Source organism: Mytilus californianus, unplaced genomic scaffold (genome assembly GCF_021869535.1).
Source record: "Mytilus californianus isolate M0D057914Y unplaced genomic scaffold, xbMytCali1.0.p SCAF_7, whole genome shotgun sequence".
Lineage (NCBI taxonomy): Eukaryota > Metazoa > Mollusca > Bivalvia > Mytilida > Mytilidae > Mytilus > Mytilus californianus.
The window spans coordinates 81907585-81924670 of NW_026262723.1; the positions used below are offsets into that span (position 1 = coordinate 81907585).

A 17086-nucleotide genomic window follows, 5' to 3' on the forward strand; every position below is an offset into this window, starting at 1 on the left:
GCTGTTGAATTTTAGGCTATAATCTGTGTTGAGACACCAAGGATTTGTAAAGTGAAATCCTTGGAGACATCAGGAACATATATATTGATATATATAGATATACTGTTCCCAGGAGACATTAACCAATTTTTCATGATTTTCTTTGATAGAATATTAAAGTTGAAATTGGACTTTAATTCGTTTCCGAAGTTGGGCTGATTTATAAGATGATTAACACTTCCGGTTAGCCAATCCAACTTTATTTCCAATTTTATGATATCGAAGCAGCTATTGAAACAGGTTTTAATAAGTTATAAATACAAAAAAAACAAAAAACAAAAAAACAATAGGTTGTAATGAACTCTAGACTTACAGTAGCAATTGTGCATTATATCAGAGAGCTCTCCAAGTGTGTACTTCAGAAAGTTGGGGAAGTCATAATCCTCATAAATGGTATAATTATCCCCATTTAGGTATTATACCCCATAACAATGAAAAAACTAACAAGTATCAATTTTCAGTGATAAAAATATAAACTTTAGATTTCAAGATATTTGCTGTCATGGCACAAACATTCAGATAAATGACAACATATTACCCAAAGACAATATTGCTTAACCACAGGCCCAGCAGCCCAGGTTTGTACCCAGGCTTGTAAAACTGCTTTCAGGCCTGTAAAAATCATCTCTACAGGCCAACAGAATCTAACTAAAATTTTCCAAAAATTGAACTCTGGGCCTGCATGTAGATTTAAAAGTTTATTGTGAAGAATCAGGGACAAGGAGTGCATATGTAACAGTGGTTTGATTCCGCCAGTGTACTTTATCCGGAGGAAGAAAATCCCCAGTGATTTTTATCCACCAACAAAAAATCACTAGGGTTTTCTATCCAGGTCCAGTGTAAAACATCCACCAGTCATTATAAGGTTCTAAAAAGTTTTTTGTTGAAGGGGAAATATATATATAAAATGTGGCTTAATAGTTTTTAGTGTATTTAAAAATTGCATAGCTGATTTATGTAAAAAGTGGAGAGTTTTCATTCAAGGAATGTTCACACTAGTGTTTTTGATCTAGGAATGATTACACTAGTGATTTTGTACCGGAATGATTGCACTATAGTTATTTTATACCGGGCGGGATAAATTACACTAGTGCTTTAGATCCATTCATTGATGAAGTGATTGGTACTCATTTTGAACACACGATAACACAATAATGCTTATTAACGAATGAGATTTAAATAATTTTTCTATGCAAATCTATAAAATCATATGCTTTTAAATTGTCACTAATTGTAATATTTATGGTATAAAACCACTAATTCATAGCCCCATTGCTTTCTATGTTAAATTCTGCAATTTCAAGCATAAATGGCTACTTTGTCTTAAGTTCAAATTAAGTGGCAGTTATTTCATGTCAAAACTGTACCTTATGCTGACTTGTGCTGAAAAAATCAACATACCTTTAATTGCATATTAGAGCGTACTCGTTCCCGGAAGTTTGATAGTACAAAAACAGGAACTTCTGATCTGAACAACAGGCCAAATGAGCCCTCCTATTAAAATTTCATATACTTCTTTATTATTCAAATAAAACTTTCCACAAGGGTTCTACAGTGATCCCAAGTCCCAAAGCTTTCATTTGATACTAAAACTACCCAAATATTCCCACTATTGACAAAGATACAGCTATGCGTAGGAACTATTTTGTTTAAAATATGTACTACTTTCTTGTATGTTCTTTCCGACCAGGCCTGAATTAGTGGTTCTATACCTTATATTTATTGGATTGCCGAAGTTTTTTCTATGTATTTGCTTTTCGGTCGAATTGGATATTAAATCATATCTTCTATGTCAATATCAAAAGATGCTTCTGTAATTGAAGCTTTATGTAAGAACAAATCTGCTCTTTAAATTTGGTTTGTATCAAGTTCAATGTCCTGATCATTGATAAAGTATTTTGAGTTATAAAAATATCCTCCTCATCATCATCAATATTATTTACTAGATTGACTCAGATTAATTAAACTTGTTCCTTGAAAATCATTTTAATTTTAACCCATTTATTTATGTAAACAATAAACCAGTCTAATATAAACAAAACAACGATATCAAGATCGACGCTTTCACACTATTTACATCCAATATTCTCTTGTGAAAAACAGTTACCAGGAATAAACACACGGCGGAATAAAAGTACGCTTACACATATGATATAATTTTTTTGCATAAAAGTTGCCCAAAACTTGGTCATCTGGTGTGAAAATCGTCAACTCTTGATCTGGAAGAACAAGCCAGTGAGTGATAGATATATCTCACTGAGTCTGCATGTTGATTATTCTCAATATTTGGCTTCACCTGCACCTGCATACAGAAATAGTCATTCCCTATGCATATTTCAATAATAAATTAGGATCAGTACTTAAATGCCTGTGGGTTTACACTATTTTTGTAGTTTTAGGCCTATGTATTGCTTGTGCCAGTGTGCCAGAGGTAGCCCGGGCCATCTCTCAAGAAAAACCAGTTTATGGGATTTCAATTTTCTAAGTTTGTATTTGGGCTCAAACTGCACATTTAACTTCGGAGACATGACAATAAATGGCCTTAGGTTGAGGGATCATGCAGCTTTTTCGAAATATGTATCAAACAGTTGACATCTAAAAGTATGGAGAGCATTTAAGCCAAAAACAGTATTTTGAGTAGAAGCCTTAATATTACAACCCCCCCAACCCTCACGGTAAAGGTTAACATACTACATTTGAATTATAATCATTTGAAAGTGCTCACTACAATACAATTTATGGGATATTGTGGTAGAATCTATATTAAAACTTAATGCCTTATTATTATTTTAGCTTTTAAACACTAGAATGTTCCATGTACCAGCAGCTGAGAGAAACAAGGAACCAATTCTTAAGGTCTTACAGAAATATATTCCTCAAGGTTTCAAAGGTAGAGCTTTAGAGGTTGCCTCAGGTGCAGGAGTTCATGTTGCACATTTTGCCCAGTTTTACCCAAATATAACATGGCAGCCAACTGAATATGACCAAAAAACTTTGGGAAGGTGTGTATGTTTAATACATGTATAATATAAGTCAATGTAAGTCTATTTTTCCTGGATATTTAAACAATTGTTCATATTGGATGTCATTGTAAACAATTGTTCATGTTGGATGTCATTGTAAACAATTGTTCATATTGGATGTCATTGTAAATATAGTTTGTATACTACATTTAGTATAAACTTATTTACACTTTTGGTATTTAGCTGAATTTTGTCTCCAAATGACCTTAGGTCTGTCTCCGAATAACCTTCAGATGTCAAGCAACAATCACTATTTAATTATGATGTCAAATTTCTAAAATTGTGATGTCAAATTTTACAGGAACTTGTGTGATTTTAAGTAATGGCAGACAAATTTGCATACAAGTGTAAATATGTCTATTATTTTCTTATAAGACAAATGGCTTTGGGTAAATTTTATATAACATACATGTGAATGATTTGTATTGAAATAGAATAAAGACAGGCTAAATAAAACGATTATGCTAAATGTCAATTGCCAATGGATCCATGTTCTATAAGGGAAACATGCAGTAAAAGATTTTTAAAACAAAACTATAATTCATTAAGTTTTCTTTCTATATAGTATATCAGCATATATTGCACATACTGGTGTGAAAAATGTACATCCTCCTCTACATGTAGACATAACAACACCTCCAGAGGACCTAAAAATAGACACAATAAGTCCTGGAAATGTAGATATAATAGACAACATAAATATGATCCATATATCTCCATGGGAGACAGCTATAGTAAGTATACTTACTTGATGTGTTATATATAGGTGGACAAGAATACAATTGTAGGTTATTATAGTTCATTTTATACATGACTATATTGGTTATACTCAATATATTAAGAAAAAAACATAATGGTGTATACTGTCAATAGTTTTTGGCATCATGGTCCTCAGCATTCTCTTTTGTCCTATCCTCTGATCTTGCATGATTCTTTAGTTTTATGCATCTCTGTTCTTCCAATCCTTTGAAACTACTCAACAAATAAAACTAAATTGAGTGTTACCACTAGCAGGAAGTGCAGTACTGCTCCATCTATTCTATTTACCAAAGCCATATATGGACTTGCATGGTCCATTATGCAATTCTTTTCAGCAAATTCCTTCAAACCAAAATTATGCAATTTTATTTTTGGTAAAAAGTTTGCTTTCTTTTGATTCATTGATTTAATTGGATTCATAAGCTCAAACATGGACATTGTCATAAGTCACACCTATGAAAATTTGAGCATGCAATACCTCTAATCTATTGGAGACATAAAACAAAATGAGTTGCACAAACCCACCAAATTATTTAAAATTTAAATTATCTCACTCTATGGGTATAGGGAAATACAGTACCTGCATGTAGAATATCTTATAACCATAGTTTGAAGAATTTATTATTTATGCATACATCTTCAAGGGAGATAATTCACACTATACACTTGTTCGAAAGAATTTAACCATTGAAAGTTAATTGATCAACAGGTAGCAAAGAATAGTGATTATAGATTTTTTTCTATCCATTTGATTACTAACAATACCTTTTGAATTGGATGGATTATATATACCTACATATATGATTCTTTATTTTTGTAGGGTTTGTTTAGAACAGCAAAGTATTTTTTGCGACCTGCTGGATATTTATTCCTGTACGGAGTAAGTCTGTTTAAATAGAAAAAAAAAGAATATTATAATTGAAATCTGCAGTTTTCTTATGAATCTGTTTCAAGCAAAAATTGCTGAGGTTTGGTTCAGTGCAGCATGATCTAGCATATTTATCTATTGTCATAAAAATTCATAATATCAAATAAAATTAGTAGATTTGGCTAACTAAGTCCTTATAATTGAAAAAAGTAACATTCATTTTTAGTGGAAAATTGTTTTCATGTTAATTAAGCTCTAATTTAAAATTGTTTGCTAGTCCCTCTTTGTGATTAATGCAAGATAACTCTTGATTAATTTTCTCAACATTTTATCATTATGGGGAGATAATATAATTCAGTTTTCATATATAGTCTTTTTCAAAAAAGCTCAAATGTTTCATGTAGGTTCCAATTATAATTTCTCACTAAAGCATTTGACATAAGTTTGAAGTTTCTGGAATAAAGTGGTGGTTATGGTGTTCTGTTTTTGTGTTTGTGCGTAAGTGTATCTTGTATGTGTTTGTGTTAGGGGTGTTACACAGCATACATGTATTTGTCTTTAGGGAATCAAGTAATGCAGATAAATCAAGACAAAATATCTGCTTCATTTTAAATTCTGACATAATTATATACATCATATCAACTTTAACAATAAATGCTTTTACAAGAAGCAGGATCAATGCTGTTGGAGGTTATATGATGCGGACAACAACTTAAAACTGCTATTCTTAAAAGCAGAATTAAACATGTGTTATTCACCTGATTAATTTACCTCAAATTTAAAGTAGATAGAATACTATTTATATAATATATTCCCATAAAAGAAAACAATTCAAGGATTAGTTTGAGGCAGGTGCACTATCTATACTGTCAGAGTAGATTGCCTCATCAAACTAGGTAACTTAATATGTGACTAAATAATATTTATAAAATTATGAAAGGTTCTTTATATTGGTATATAATAATTTTAAACGTTTGAAAACAAATAGATAAAATTATAGATATACATAAATGTCTTTGATAAATACTTAGATCTATTAGATTTATAAATGTTGTAATGATTTGAAATTAAATCAAATAACTATACATAAAGATGAAATTATGAACCTGTTCAAGGGAAATTATAAACGCATTGATTGATAGACTTTTTGGAATTGAAACATAGTACAAAGGGATGTCACTCTTGTATACAAATGACACATCAAACAAATTAATTAACACAACATTTGTGCTCCAGCGTCAATGAAGTTTCTAAATTATCAATATAACCAACAGTTGTTAAATCTATAGGATAGTGACTGCTAAGGAATGCTAACCCACAGTAAAGTATATTTGTTTGAATTTTTAAACCTACTCAGAAAAATGCACAAACTACTTGACTTTCATAGCTCATGATTAACGTGTTTACACATTAATATAATATAGTCATTAAATATTAGTTGCCTCTAACAGTATAAGATACAATAAAGAACGTATGTGTGTATCAACTTACCCAAAAAAAGATTTAATTATAGCCTGAACATGTTGACATTGTTTATTTTTTCTATCCGTGTCGGTTTTTATCTCACCGTTCCTTCGGTACGGTGAGCTTTAGCCATCACTTGGTGTCTGTCATCGTCATCGTCCGTCTGGTGTAAACTATTTCAAACATCTTCTCCTCTGAAACTACTGAACCAATTCCAACCAAACTTAAGCTGAATGATCCTTAGGGTATCTAGAATAAAGTTTGTGTTTTATATTCTGTTTCGTCAAAAAACATGGCTGTCATGGCTAAAAATAGAACATTAGGGGTAAAATGCAGTTTTTGGCTTATATCTCAAAAACCAAAGCAGTTAGAGCAAATCTGACTTGGAGTTAAAGTGTTCATTAGGTAAAGTTCTATCAGCCCTGAAATTTTCAGATGAATCTAATAACCCATTGTTGGGTTGCTGCCACTAAATTGGTAATTTTATGGAAATTTTGCAGTTTTTGGTTATTATCTTGAATAGTATTAATGATAAAGATAAACTGTAAACAGCAAATATGTTCAGCAAAGTAAGATCTACAAATAAGTTTTATATGACCAAAATTGTCAATTGACCCCTTGAAGAGTTATTGCCCTTTAAGGACAATTTTACACAACTTGTTTATCATGTTTTCTAACTTTAAAAAATCTTCTCCTCTGAAACCACTGAACCAATTCCAACCAAACTTAAGATGAATGATCCTTAGGGTATCTAGAATAAAGTTTGTGTTTTATTTTATGTTTCGTCAAAAAACATAGCCACCATGGCTAAAAATAGAACATAGGGGTAAAATGCAGTTTTTGGCTTATATCTAAAAAAAAACCAAAGGAGTTAGAACAAATCTGACAACAAGGGATAAAAGTGTTCATTAGGTGAAGTTCTATCAGCCCTGAAATTTTCAGATGAATCTGATAACCCATTGTTGGGTTGCTGCCACTAAAATTGGTAATTTTAAGGAAATTTTGCAGTTTTTGGTTATTATCTTGAATAGTATTAATGATAAAGATAAACTGTAAACAGCAAATATGTTCAGCAAAGTAAGATCTACAAATAAGTTTATATGACCCAAATTGTCAAATGTGTCCTTAAGGAGTTATTGCCCTTTAAAGACAATTTTTCACAATTTGTTCATCTAGTTTGCTTACTTTAAAAAATCTTCTCCTTTGAAACTGCTGAATCAATTTCAGCCAAACTTGGGCTGAATGAGTTTCAGAGTATCTAGTATAAATTTTGTATTTTATTTTCTTGTACGTCAAGAAACATAGCCACAATGGCTAAAATGGAACATAGGGGTAAAATGTATTTCTTTGCTTTTGAAGAAAATATGACAGATACAAAGAACATTTCAATGGAATTTTTAAGCCACTCATTAATATATATTAAAAAGGAAAAATAATCATTGAAAGATTTAAGCAAAAAATTACAGGTGAGCGATTCAGGCTCTTGAGAGCCTCTTGTTTAATATTATCACAACTTCCTGTTAAGATTTGACTAAATACCCATATCCCAATATCGTCAGGTAAATATGCTACATCATCCCATGTAATCAGAATTTTTTTTTTCAAATGTAAATACTTTGCTTCAAAATTAATGATTGAGATAATAATGTGCATTTTTCAGACATTCACAAATATACAGGGCCCAATAGACCCTAAACTGTACCTTTTTTTATGAAATTTGTGAAGCATGATATTACGGAAATTATGAAAATTTATTAGATATATGTCAAATATGATCAAAACTTTCCCACACTTTATGCAAATATTTTTTGTTATTAAGCACATGTATAGTTTAATACAAGAGAAACTGAAGAAAAAGAAATGTTAATTTTACTGTCAAATACATTCAAATGTAACAGACATAGATGTTCAGAATACTAAGGGAAAATTGTTCAAGGAGAGGTTATATTTACAAATGAACTAAAGAAAAGTTGCTTTGTTTGATCTCTCATAATAAGCTCCCTAAGTTTGGTACCCAGTTTATGCTATTTTTTTTTTTATATTTACTCTATTTCAGCCATTTGCCATACAAGGTACTATAACCCCAGATAGCAATGTTCAGTTTGATTCTTCTCTAAGAGCAAGGTTTGTATTATACTATGACCAAATGTCCATGTAATTGCATGATCAGGGTTGGTGATTAAGGTTGAGCCAGTGCTTGTAATGTATGAAGATAACTTTTTTTTCTATCACAGAAAACATTTTACCAGTACTGTCTACACGCAAAACACAATTCTATTAGCAAGTCAAACTAACCTGTATCAACTGATTACAGCTTGTCAGTAAGTGAACAGCTGAGCTCAAACAATGAAAGAAAAGACTTCCATTTGCTGCTTTTCTTCCTGTTATTATCCAGACTGTTGACTTAAAAATTTTAAAGGTTACTACAGGAAAAATGTAAGGAAGGGTTGGACACATTATTAGAAAGAAATTATTAAAGAAAAGGTATAATGGTGGCCCGGTGGGATAAAACTAAATTGATGTCCACCCCCACCCACCTACATTATTTTCTGGAATAGCCCTTATGTATATTTATAGTAATTGTATATTTATAGGGACAGTCAGTGGGGACTGAGAGATATTGATGATGTTAAGAAATTAGCAGAAGAAAATGGACTAAAGTTTTTAGAAATGGTAAGTTAGCTAAACAGTGTAGTATATCCAAGTCATACATTTTTTAAAAACAATGTTCCTGATATTGACTATTAAATGAAGCTAATGGCTAACAATTGGCTATAAAAAAAATTTCAGTTTGTCTATTTGAAGAGATAAATACAAACTGCAACTTGGAAAAACATCTTTTGAAAGAATAAAGCCATTTCAAGGTTTTGTATGTAATGTTCTAAGATGCATCGGCAATTTTAAAGGTTTAGTTTTAGAAAAGAAAAGCAACATCGGTAATAAAATTTGTCTATTGGTATCTTTTGGGATTACTGGTATTTGGATTTGTAAATTTGAAGGAAATTAAATAAATGGATAATATTATTATTTTTAGCCTGATAAAAAAAGGCAGTTATAAAATGATAGTACAGGGTTAGTTTTGAATATGCAATTTGATTGTGACGTCATTGAAGTGACATCTATTGGATCATAATAGTGGCAATTTACCAAATGTTAGCAGAAATATGGTAATTTCAGGAACATTTCAGGGAAATCAGTGTAGAGCACAAGCTTATCCTAAACTGATATTTTTGTCACCAAGTATATAAACAGAAAATTCAATTCTTGTATAAGTATCTTTTTGGAAGTGGCTTATGCTCTATATTATATTTAAGTATCTGTGAGTCAAATTGTAGATTTACCATTTTACTGAATTTGCTGTATTTTCATGGCTGTCTCAGCCAGGGCTGGCAATTTGTTTTTAAACTAAAACAGTAATCTTTTATTGTATTACATAGATTCAATTTTGAATTCTGCAAATTTGAGAAAATTTTAAATACATGTACAATTCATTCTAGGGCTAATTTGGCCCCAACTTCTACCTTCTCCTTTTATGATTTATTGAAGCTGTTTGATATTATTACAGATTGATATGCCAGCAAATAACAAGACAGTGATATTCCAGAAAAACAGTTGATACAGAAAATTTTGAGTAGAAAGTTTAATATACTGATGGACATAAAAAGCAATTAGATCGAAACCATAATGTCTTGATATTATATGGAGAATCAATCAAAACTGTATACAAAGACCCAAATAATCTAGTACTGTGGTCTGTGGAGATACTAGTTTGCATAATCAGATGTTAATTAACTTTAAATAGAAAGCTGTTTAAGCTGCTGTATCTATACTTTTTAAATTTAACTTTATATACAATTAAATATTTTAATCTGAAAGATGATTTGAATGAGTCATAGTATTGTGTTGATAAACTTGAGCAGAAGATGTCAACAGTGTAAATGGTCCAAAATAGTTTTAAAGAGTCAGCTGCCTTACAAGCATATTAAAGATGCTGTCAGAATAAAATGTGGGCTCTACTAGCAACAATATTACTCAAAACACATGTGTTGAAATTTTTAGATTATTTAAGGAAAAAAAGGTTTAAACTAATGATTGCACAATTATGGCATTTGTCAAGAACTGATTAAAACAAAAATAGTTATACTAAATTGATAATTGGCTTAAAAGTCATGTAAATACAATTCATAAAATATGAAATTTACCTTATCAAAGTCTAAAGAGATCTGGAAAATATTTTATAACATGTACAAACAAAACAATGGGATTGTTGATTAAAAGAATGTACTACCCATGGAATATTCATCGGTTAGTATAATTGTTCGTTTTTATTCATTTTGTTGTGCAAAAAAATCAGACTACATGTACCAATGGGTCCATGAAACAGCAGTTTATAATTGTTATATAGTAAATAGCTAACATTTATCTTTGGATGGCGATTTCTTAAAGTTATTATTTTCATTTAACAAATTTTAATTGACTTTAAAGTTGTGGTCTCATTTTGCCTGATTGTTATGTATTGTCAGATCATAGAAGTAGTTGTTGGTTGTGAAATATTACACGGTCAAACTAGACTGTTATGACATATTTTTGTGAAGAATCTAGTGTTACTATTAAATATATTTCAACAAAAATACAGAGAAATAAATTGTTTCTTTGTAAAACATTTTATGTCCATTAATGTCATTACTCCAAACATTCTAAATAATGCAGAATTTTTTTTGGTGGGAAATTATATCAATGTATATCAATAATATGCTGTGGATTCACTTATTTTTCCTGGATTGAGGAAATAGTGTACCATCATGGACATTAGATGTTGTGGTTTTGTCAAATACTCCTATATATACAAGCCTATAGAATATTTGAATTTCATTGAATATTTAAATTTGTGGTTTACCTATACTGACGAAATCCATGAAAATTGGTATCCCATGAATATTAATGAGTCCACAGTAATAGATTTGTACACATTTAACATGATTTGAGAAGGTTTTTTTTTTCCAACTGGATTTATTTGGCATTAGAACATTATTCCCAGAATATCAAGTTAATATACTCCAAAGGATGTATTGTTTTTTGGATGAACTTAAAATCATTTCTTTCGTTTTTATCACATACCTAAATCAATTTTTCAGTAAATTAAACAGTTTTTTAGGTAATGCTGTTGAATATAACTTTCATAGTGGATTTTTTTTTATTAACAATCCTTTCATATTGTATGAAAAAAATACGACATTGTAGGGTTTTTATTTAAACCATCTCTGGTTAGATATTATTTTTTCCCTAGAACTTTTCAACACTAGTGCAAATATTTCTCATATGTATTATTATTAAATTGTTGATAATATATGTTTTTTATTTCTCATTTTATAAATTAAACACCAATTGTTGTTTTTTTGTTGTTCTTATGACAGTGACCTGAATGTGTTCCATCTCACCTGAGTAAGATTTTTATAGAGATTAGTCTATATAAAAACAGGTCAACTTACTAAAAACACACTATTCCAACTCTCAGACAACCAGTCTTTGCCTTTAAATGTTGTGTGCTCAACAGAGAAGCACCCAATATTAATTTAAAGCCTTTGTTTTGATCTGAATGGATGATACAACCCATAACTTCTAGCACTCAAGGCAAAGGAGGCTACCATTAAACCACAAAGGCAATTAGACTGGATTAAATATTTTAGCGCAATGACAGCTACCAGAGCAATATGGAAAGATATGCATGGCCAGGCTTAAAACAAAAGGTTATCTCCATTCTAATGCAAAATTAACAAAATGTTGCATTTCACTCAATATTTTTGTGTAAACATTGTTCCAGTCTAAAAGTCACAAAACTGTCTGATGTACACTTCTTGATTCAATATTACCACCAAACATTTTAAGTTTTGTGTAAGCTGCAGAATTTAATAAAATTCAACAAAAAGGAGAAGCAATTTTTTTGTTTATTTTTGAGAGAAAAAATCCAATATCAATAATTTCCAGAATTTTCAAAAGCAGCTTCCTTTACTGTAAATTGAGACGGGACGAACAACTACGGCGGGGGCATACGGTAATAAAAACCTCGCAATAATTTCTTGATTTACAGTATTTAAAACCTGGTCACTGGAGAATTTTATGCTGTCATTATCTGATCAGTGATCAGTTTCACAAAAAATCTTAAGACTAAAGTTGACTAAATATAACAAGCATTCTGTGAGTATTGCCTGGCAATACATAGTCCCCTACCGGTTAAAAATTCATTGTACTGGCACAAAATGCTAACTTGATCTATAACTTGTCATGGTGTAAACTATATAACAAATATCAAGTCAATATCTTCAAGCATGACGAAAAAAAATGTGGAAAATTGATTATTTGAGTGAATTTTCTAAGTTCAAGGACCATAACTCTGCACAAAATCATCAGACCAGATCAAAATTCGAACTTGATCTGTAACTTGGCATGATGAAACTAGTTATCAATTATTAAATCAGTACATTCAAGCATGACAAAAAAAAGTAAGGAAAACTGATTATTTGAGTGAATTTTCTAAGTCCAAGGACCATAACTCTGCACAAAATCATTAGAACAGGCCAGAATTCGAATTTGATCTATAACATGTCATGATAAAACTATATACCAATCATCAAATCAATATCTTCAAGCATGACAAAAAAAAGTGCGGAAAACTGATTATTTGAGTAAATTTTCTAAGTTCAAGGACCATAACTCTGCACAAAATAGTCAGACCGGAACAAAATTCGAACTTGATCTGTAACTTGTCATGATAAAACAATACACCAAATATCAAATCAATATCTTCAAGCACGAAGAAAAAAAAGTGTGGAAAACTGATTTGCCGGACTGACGGATGGACAGACAGACGGATGGAGTGCAAACCTAAAGTCCCCTTTGATTTAGTCGGTATGGGACTAAAACTAAGAAGATGTGGTATAATTGCCAATTAGACAACTCTCCACAAGAGACCAAATGACACAGAAATTAACAACTATTAGGTCACCGTACAGCCTTCAACAATGAGAAAAACCCATACTGCATAGTCAGCTATAAATCGCCTGGAAACGGCAAATGTATAAAAAATTCAAACGAGAAAACTAACAGCCTGATTTATGTACAAAGTAATGAACGAAAAAAAATGTATGATATACAGCAACAAACGACAACCACTGAATTACAGGCTCCTGACGTGGGACAGGCACATACAGAATGTGGCGGAGTAAAACATGTTTGCAGGCTCCCCCCCCCCCCACCTTGGACAGAGATATAACAGCACATCATACGAACAAAACAGTATACTGAATTGTTCATGACTTACAATCAACTTTAGTAGTAAAAAAGATTTTTTGTAAAACTGATCAGATCCTTATAAACTAAATAAAATGCTTCGCTGGGGCGCAGCTTGATACGACCGCAGAGGTCGAACCCTGAACAGTTGGGGCAAGTATGGACACAACATTCAAGCTTGATACAGCTCTGAATTTGGATTGTTATTAAATATTTGACACAGCATAGGTTTCTGACACAGAAAGAATGTGGTCTAAGAACTTGAATTTTTTTAATTTACCTATTATGGTCCAATGTCCAAAATCAAAATACATGGTTAGATTCAGCATATCAAAGAACCCCATATATTCAATTTTTGTTAAAATCAAACAAAGTTTAATTTTGGACCCCAACTTGGACAAACTTGAAAACTGGGCCATAATCAAAAATCTAAACACATGTTTAGATTCAGCATATCAAAGAACCCCAAGAATTCAATTTTTGCTAAAATCAAACTACCCGGTAAGTTTAATTTTGGACCCTTTGGACCTTAATGTAGACCAATTTAAAAATCGGGACTTAAAATTAAAAATCTAAATACACGGTTAGATTTGGAATATCAAAGAACCCCAATAATTCAATTTTCGATGAAATCAAACAAAGTTTAATTTTGGACCCTTTTGACCTCAATATGAACCAATTTGATAGCGGGGCCCACAAATAAAAAATCTAAATTCATGGTTAGATTCAGCATATCAAAGAACCCCATATATTCAATTTTTGTTGAAATCAAAAAAAGTTTAATTTTGGACCCCAACTTGGACCAACTTGAAAACTGGGCCCATAATCAAAAATCTAAACACATGTTTAGATTCAGCATATCAAAGAACCCCAAGAATTCAATTTTTGTTAAAATCAAACTAAGTTTAATTTTGGACCCTTTGGACCTCAATGAAGACCAATTTAAAAAACGGGACCCAAATTAAAAATCTAAAAACACGGTTAGATTTGGCATATCAAAGAACCCCAATAATTCAATTTTCGATGAAATCAAACAAAGTTTAATTTTGGACCCTTTTGACCTCAATATGAACCAATTTGATAGCGGGGCCTACAAATAAAAAATCTAAATACATGGTTAGATTCAGCATATCAAAGAACCTCATATATTCAATTTTTGTTGAAATCAAACAAAGTTTAATTTTGGACCCCAATTTGGACCAACTTGAAAACTGGGCCCATAATCAAAAATCTAAATACATGTTTAGATTCAGCATATCAAAGAACCCCATATATTCAATTTTTGTTGAAATCAAACAAAGTTTAAATACTGGACCCTATCTTGGACCAACTTGAAAACTGGGCCCATAATCAAAAATCTAAACACATGTTTAGATTCAGCAAATCAAAGAACCCCAAGAATTCAATTTTTGTCAAAATCAAACTAAGTTTAATTTTGGACCCTTTGGACCTCAATGTAGACCAATTTAAAAAACAGGACCCAAAATTAAAAACCTAAATACACGGTTAGATTTGGAATATCAAAGAACCCCAATAATTCAATTTTAGATGAAATCAAACAAAGTTTAATTTTGGACCCTTTTGACCTCAATATGAACCAATTAGATAACGGGGTCCACAAATAAAAAATCTAAATACATGGTGAGATTCAGCATATCAAAGAACCCCATATATTCAATTTTTGTTGAAATCAAACAAAGTTTAATTTTGGACCCCAATTTGGACCAACTTGAAAACTGGGCCAAAAATCAAAAATCTAAATACATGTTTAGATTCAGCATATCAAAGAACCTCATATATTCAATTTTTGCTAAAATCAAACAAAGTTTAATTTTGGACCCTTTGGACATTAATGTAGACCAATTTGAAAACTGGACCCAAAATTAAAAATCTAAATACACTGTTAGATTCGGCATAACAAATAAATAAATGTGATCAAAGATTTTACAAATCTAATGCGCCATACTGTGCAATTAAAGATTACTTCTTGAAATTTTTCAATATTTGAAATTTGAAAAAAAAATAATATTTGAAGAATAATTCTTTTTAATTTCTGAATTCTGAAATGAGAAAAAATTGGCCCTCCACAATTTCTTTCCCCCCCCCCACCCCCTTTTTCCCCCAAAAAAATTCTTTCCCTCAAGATATGGTCATAATCTCAATTCAAATTTCCAATGGAGTTGGCAACCATAATTACCCATTTAAATTTACCATAGTGCTAACTTAATATATTTTATAATAGAATTAATAAAAATATAGTGTCAAATCTTTCATATGGATTTTTTTGTAAAAAAATAAGATGAAAACATTTGCAGATATTTTTACTGGTCTTCCTTTATAAATATGCATTTCTTTAAACATAATTTAAAAGCAGTGTAAGGGAAGTAACCAAAACGTTGTATTTGGATTACCTCCCTTACACTGTTTTAGATTATCTTTATTGTTCATTAACCATTACTTTATACATAATTTAAAAGCAGTGCAAGGGAGATAATTTCAATGATGTATTTGATTTATCTCCCTTACACTGCTTTAAATTATGTTTTGTACTAAAGTATTTGTCCATTAACCAGGACAACCTTGTTTTTCCCCCTTTTTTGCCCCTAATTCCTAAACAGTTTGAGCCATAACCCCCCAAAGCAAATCCTAACCATCCCTTTGTGGTATGGAAACTTGTAGTATAATTTCAGAGAGATCCATACACCGTTCCACAGTTATTGTCTGGAAACTAGAAAATGCTCATTTTTGGCCCCTTTTTGACCCCTAATTCCTTAACTGTTGGTACCATAACCCCCAAAATCAATCCCAACCTTCCTTTTGTGGTATTTAACCTTATGGTCAAATTTCAAAAAGATCCATTCACTTAAACTAAAGTTAGAGTGCGAAAACCAATATGTATTCGGACGACGACGACGACGACGTCATACCAATATACGACCACAAAAATTTTTTGCGGTCGTATAAAAATTGTATAAAAATTTAGTGTTTTGGAAGTTGCCAGACTAGTAATATTTGCTATATAAAAGAAGAAGATGGGGTATGATTGCCAATGAGACAACTCTCCACAAGAGACCAAATGACACAGAAATTAACAACTATAGGTCACCATAAGGCCTTCAACAATGAGCAAAGCCCATACCGCACAGTCAGCTATAAAAGGCCCCGAAATGACAATGTAAAACAATTCAAACGAGAAAACTGTGCTGTTGCATCTAACATCCATTTAATTTTCTGATTACTGTGGATTCATTATTATTCATAGGGAACTAATATTCTTGGGTATAAGTACATCACAAATTACAGAAAAAATTTCAGTTATGTAATTTTTGTGTTATTTTAAAAAAGCACTTTAAATACTTCATTTATATTTGATTTGCTGTTGCAATAGCATTTATGGATCTTAGTTATAAGCTGTACATCTGGTCCTCTTTCAGAGACTTTAAGTGACTTTTGAATTTTACATTTTTTGAATAATATTTCCTGATTAGATGTGCTAATCAAGACTCATGATATACCATTGCATTTGGAATTCTGTTATAAAAACATCTGAATCTCTCATTCCATTAAAAAACGTTTACAGTTTAACTCCCCACTTTTGTTAAAATGAGATAGTTCACTGGCAATCATACCACATCTCCTTATTTTC

General features: G+C 31.1%; 1 protein-coding gene across 2 annotated transcripts in view; it reads left to right on the top strand.

Moving 5' to 3' along the window:
• LOC127710274 (methyltransferase-like 26) overlaps positions 1 to 11546 on the top strand; it is a 28869-nt gene extending 17323 nt beyond the window's left edge. Inside the window, exons 1-7 of one of the 2 annotated variants that reach the window (XM_052216051.1) lie at positions 220 to 279; positions 2833 to 3041; positions 3628 to 3796; positions 4642 to 4701; positions 8210 to 8277; positions 8748 to 8826; positions 9719 to 11546. In XM_052216051.1, the coding sequence (XP_052072011.1) occupies positions 253 to 279; positions 2833 to 3041; positions 3628 to 3796; positions 4642 to 4701; positions 8210 to 8277; positions 8748 to 8826; positions 9719 to 9769 (663 nt within the window). In that variant the 5' untranslated portion in view covers positions 220 to 252 and the 3' untranslated portion in view covers positions 9770 to 11546. Of the gene's footprint in view, positions 1 to 219; positions 280 to 2832; positions 3042 to 3627; positions 3797 to 4641; positions 4702 to 8209; positions 8278 to 8747; positions 8827 to 9718 lie in introns of those variants that run through there. The other variant, XM_052216052.1, reaches the window with a different exon arrangement.
• Positions 11547 to 17086: the final 5540 nt, after the last annotated feature.